This window comes from Dufourea novaeangliae, unplaced genomic scaffold (genome assembly GCF_001272555.1).
Source record: "Dufourea novaeangliae isolate 0120121106 unplaced genomic scaffold, ASM127255v1 scaffold46, whole genome shotgun sequence".
Taxonomy (NCBI): Eukaryota; Metazoa; Arthropoda; class Insecta; order Hymenoptera; family Halictidae; genus Dufourea; species Dufourea novaeangliae.
In genome coordinates this window covers 422,747-428,373 of record NW_015373926.1, presented here as the reverse complement: position 1 = coordinate 428,373, position 5,627 = coordinate 422,747, and the positions used below count along the sequence as shown (strand labels likewise).

Sequence of the window (5,627 nt, the reverse complement as noted above, 5' to 3'; positions counted from 1 at the left end):
ACACCGATGATGAGCGTGTCGTCCGCATAGCAGACGACACGCACACCGGGTGGGAGGGGCCCGCACAGCACCGAGTTGTACCCCAGGTTCCACAGAAGTGGGCCCAATACGGACCCCTGGGGCACCCCTCGGCGGACCCTTCGTCGTACCATAGTACCCCCACAACGGGGGTACTCTACCTCTCTGTCCGCGAGATAATCCCGGATCACGGCCTGCAGATACGGGGACACTCCGTGTTCACGGAGCGCCCCGCGTATCGCATCCCAGCGGAGGGTGTTGAAGGCGTTGGCCACGTCAAGGCTCACGGCCAACGCCACCCGCCCCCGGGAGACCGCATCCTTTGTACAAACCCATACCTAACCGAGACCCATCACTAGCTGTATACGGACGACGGGCTAGTCGTGCGAATACGCGTCCAGTGTAACCGTAGCCTAAAGGAAATACAAACATTCAAAGTAAAAGTTACTTTTTCATGGAAAAAACGTTGAAAAAATCGATTTTTGATGTTTGCAACTATATTCGTCGTATCATACCAAAATAATTGCAAAAAATTGAGGACAATACTTATGATAATATGTCGTTACTGTAATTATACAAATCTAGTCGCTTTAAAACTTTAATAAGAGACCCGTATTTTTCAGAATTTTTTATTGTTTTTAATATTTTACGAAACTAGGATTCTCAACCAAAAAGACGGAAAGTATTCTGTAACACGTGGCCCGTAAGTACCACTTATCAAGTTTTTGACACAGTTTTTGCATGTCATTAAATAGGGAAAATAGAAGAAAAACCGATAATTTAAATTTTCCTTGTTATTCACCCTCCTGGTTGAGATAAAGAGTTGCAAACTGGAACAGATTGTTTTTTCTTGGTGACCTATCGAATGGTCCATTCCAAGTTCAATTCGATCTGAGGGCACTTTTCGCCCCTTTCTTCAGCTATACCCTTTTTTTAGGGCTTTTAGGGCATTATCGTTCTTTGATTCTCAATTGAAAGCATAATACGTTAATGTACCTTTCCAATGTTAAGAACTGCGACATAAATTTTTATAATTTATATTTCCTTCATCAATTGTTGGAATAGAATGTTGAGTTTATTATGCGTAGGGTACAAAGGATTGAAACAAAATTAATGGGCTGTGTTACAATTACAGAAATGTCTTGATAAGTGTAAGCCGGTTTGCCCACGATAAGTGTGAAGTCGTCATCCCCACCACTGAGGAAGGGGGCCGCGGAATCAGTCAAGTGTATAATTTTTTGCCCGGCGCGTCGCGGCGGCTTCCGGTGACTCCGCGGAACCGAGGCATTCACACTTATCAAGACATTTATGTATTTGCATTTAACCCAGAGCTAAATCTTTTATTTCTTATGGAATCGTGATGAATTGTTTTTCTAATCTATTTGCAAGGAAATACTGGATCAGTTCCCTGGTCGAATAATAACAGCAGAGCTACCGAAACTACCGCGACCGGAAATAGGTAAATTGATACCCAGTAAAGTGTTTGGGAAGCAAATAGTGTTCCATCCAGTGATGAAGGAAACCAAAGATACCATGCCTTTAATGGAAGTTATTCAACGTGTTCAGAGACATATTTTCGAGAATAGGATCCGTATTTCTGAATTTTACAAGGTTAAACTTTTCAACACATAATAATAATATTAATACTCATAATAATTTTGCTGTCTTTATTATGCATGCATTTTACATAATAGAATAAAAATATGTACTCTCACGAGCAAACTCGGCTTCAACTAGGGGAAAAAGCAATGTAGGGGTAGGGACCTTTTACCGCTTGATAAATTTATTTCAAATACTAAAAAAAATGTTATACCGAATGTTAATTTGTCATAAATTTCGGTACCTCCAAGACCAAGTGGCAGGAGGTCTTTCCCTTACATCACTTTTTCACCTAGCGGAAGCCGAGGTTGCACGCGAGGGTACCCTCACGAGCAAACTCGGCTTCCACTAGGGGAAAATGTGGCGTGGAAGAAGAACTTCCTACCACTTGGTATCGGGAATTACTGAAATTTGTATCAAATTAACATTCGGTTTAATATTTATTTCAGTACTTGAAATAAACTTACGAAGTGATAAGGAGACGTTTCTTCTGCGCCACTTTTCCCCTAGCGGAAGCCGAGTTTGCTCGTGGGTGTACGTAGACGTAGTATACAGATATGAATTATCGAAGAGTTATAGTGTTCTTAATGTTATACTTTCTGACATTTTTTCATAATGGTAATATCGTAGCCAATTATAAAACAAAATCGTCCATGTATGAGTACTTTTCATAAAACAATAATTGAACATACAGTGATGATGTGCACACTTATTACAGAATTTTTATTGAAATAGCAGAACAGTATACATGATTTTCTTTCGTTCATAAACTATCTGCGGTCATCTGAAGGATACTTAATACGTTAAGCGTGGAACCGATTTTGCTGGGCTTTCCGTTCAGGCGGCGTGCCGGCGTGGTGGTGATCACTCGACGAATGTTGGTTAGAGTATAAACAGAAAATAACACATATCGCGGTGACGATTTTATTTCACTTTTCGTTTGGGCTATGGCAGGGGTCGGAAACTGCGGCTCGCGAGTCAAGTGCGGCTCTTTGGGTACTTACATGCAGAGATGGGCAAACTCATTATGTAGATAAAAAGTTTCGAATAACGAATAAAAGATAAAAAAAGTATTTCGTCATTTTTAATTGTTTGAACGTGGAATTTTCAATTTTTATAATAAAATAGTACTTCTTTATAAATGAATTGACATTTGTCGAACAATTATTTAATCTCATTAACTGTTTAAAGCTCAGGACGACACCCTTAGATACTGCTGCTTTTCATTCTACATTATTCGAATAAAACTCTGCCCAACTCTGCTTACATGTGGCTCTGAAGTATCGTACAATTAAAAATGCAAATGCAATCAATGCGAACAATTTTTCTGAAATTGTTTCCTCATTTAATAAAGATATAATTAATATTATAACTTGTTATAATGTTACTTTAAATTTTCCTTATTTATAAAAATATATTTATAGTTCTCAAAATAATTTTAAAATTGTTGTAAGGGACAGGTTTGGCTCTTCCGTCTTAAAAGTTTTCCGATCCCTGGGCTATAGGAATGGCGCATAAACATTACACTTTTTGTAAGACGTGTAAAGCCAAACTATATCTTTGGTTAGAATGATTTAATAAACTTCATTAAAATTACAACATTTATTTTTTAACTTTGATACTGCCGGTCCCACGGACCGACGCCGCCCAAACGAAAAGTTCACTGTCAGTCCCCAGGGACTGACGCCGCGCTTAACGTGTTAACAGTGAATATATTATAGTGTACGTATAAAAAAATTTAGATGATCTTCGAATATATGAAAATGTGAGTTTGAGAAAGAAATGTTTTTCGTCACAATGTTCGCTCCTTCGAAATGAATACTCCCTATAAATAATTTGCGCACAGGTTGGCAGCAGATTCTGTTGTTGCCGCATTTGGCTTAGGTTTTGCAGACAAAACCTGCCTGACAGAATCGTGAAGCTGATTGATGGCAGGTTGTTTATACCAGATCCTGCATCAAATCTGTAGCCATTCTGGTTTCAAACGTTTATAACAGATATTGGACAAATTCTGTCTGTGCTAGCTTGGTTGACTGGGCTTTTTTACTTGCATATTTTCTTGTAGCATTAAACGCAACGCAAATATTTTATGTTATTCATCCTGTACATGTTTTTAGAATATTAAAGATATTGTAGAAAACAACTTAGTTTACTTATATATGTTTTTCTTGTATAATTTCGTTGCAAAGTATTAGAACGTTTGAAGTATAAACCGGAATCTTGTTATTACGCCGATAATGTTTGAGAACGTTAGATTGATTTTTTTTAATGGTTGAAGAAGGTATTATTTAGTAGTAATTGCCTTTTGTCAAAATTGGTCTGTCAGACTTTTTCATTTTGAACGATCATAATTGATCAAGGGGTGTACCTGTTTGTAAAGAATTATTATTCGTCTTATACTTAAAGCAAATACGAATAGTAGGTATTAAAGGTTAAATGATTGTGACTAGTGATTTGAACGATAATTGTAGCTTGTAGCTTGTTAGTCTAGTTTCATTTTAAATTTTACAAGCATTAAATTTCTGACTTGTCAATATAATGTTTCGAATCACTTGATATTTTTCGGATTTATAGTAGCTATTGGTCGACGTTCGTGAAGCTCACTTTCAACGTATGTATTATTTTCTTCCTTTAAATTTCTTTTTCAATCAAGAAACTGTAATGTGTGATGGTATTTGCTTAGACAACTGACAAAATTGAATAGAAGTTTTATTTGTGACTATGTACAGGTCTTGAAGAAATTTCACAGATATTAATATTTTCTTTAATGAGATAATGAATAATCACGTTTTCCGCAAAGGACACATGTATCTCTTATTCATTCATGATGACCCAGTATAAAAAATATACATATGCTGCTTTTGTATCAACAAAGGGTAAATTAAACAAAGACAGTGCAACGTTTTTCAATCATTACGATTGTAGGAACAAGATTTCGTTATATGGTAAAAGTTACGTCTAGACTAAGGGATACAGCTCCGATAACCTTGACCTTGAGATATGTTGTTAAGGACTCTCTTTCGAGTAACCTCCAAGAAATTTTAGCCGTTGCTCGATTTTGATTAAAAAGTAATTTTTCGGTTATTATTCATAACAGAAGACTCCTCATCAATTCCTATAATCTTGAAATATTGTTGCGTGGGCGCGACATGGCTTCCAAATAAATAAAGACAATGTTTATAAAAAGGAAGAATTATTTATACATGTGACACGTCTTTTCTGTTCTACGGTCATACCACGACTCTACGTTGTACCTGTTTTGGATATCGTTACTAAAACGACGCCGTTAATCTGAAGTCTCTCGCTTTAACATAATACAATACGTGTTACCTATCGGGTAACATGTAACAATATGTTATCCAGGTCAACATTCTGAACAAGTTTTCCCTGTAAAATGTATATGTATCCATCGCTCCGGCTTAGTTTCCGAGATATTTGGAAAAAACGGTCTCTAACCAAATGTGAATTACTTTTTTTCTTGAAATATCTCTAACCAACTCTGAAGCATTATACTGATCGGAGTTGATTAGAGACAGTTCAAGAAAAAAAGTAATTCAGAATTCGTTAAGGACAGTTGCCTCCCAATGCTTAAAATAACTGGTATATGTTGCAAATTTTGTTTGCAGATAATTTTTTTTTATAACAAACGAGCGACGGCTAAGTCTTTTTAGGGTTACTCAGAAGAGTGTTCCTAACAACGTTACCCACATAACTATTTGCATACAAATTTGAAGCGGATTGGCAGCAGATAGTGACGAAATCTGTCTGTAAATCTATAGTCATTTGTTTCTGCATTTGGCTTGGATTTTGCAGGCAGAGCCGACCTGATAGAATTATGAAGCAAATTGACCCCATAGTGTCATATTGTACGTACGAAAAATATAACAGTGCCGTTCTGGGATTAATGGTATAAGACATAAGACATAAGAGTATAAAATTTAGAAGTATATTTCATAAGCATATTAGAATTATTAATTATTTAGAAGTATATTTCATAAGCATAGCTCTTC

General features: G+C 36.6%; 1 protein-coding gene across 1 annotated transcript in view; it reads left to right on the top strand.

Moving 5' to 3' along the window:
- LOC107195049 overlaps window positions 1-5,627 on the top strand; it is a 30,282-nt gene that overhangs the window by 10,123 nt on the left and 14,532 nt on the right. The window contains exon 6 of the mRNA XM_015584812.1: window positions 1,408-1,629. Within this exon, the coding sequence (XP_015440298.1) occupies window positions 1,408-1,629 (222 nt within the window). The remainder of the gene's footprint in view (window positions 1-1,407; window positions 1,630-5,627) is intronic.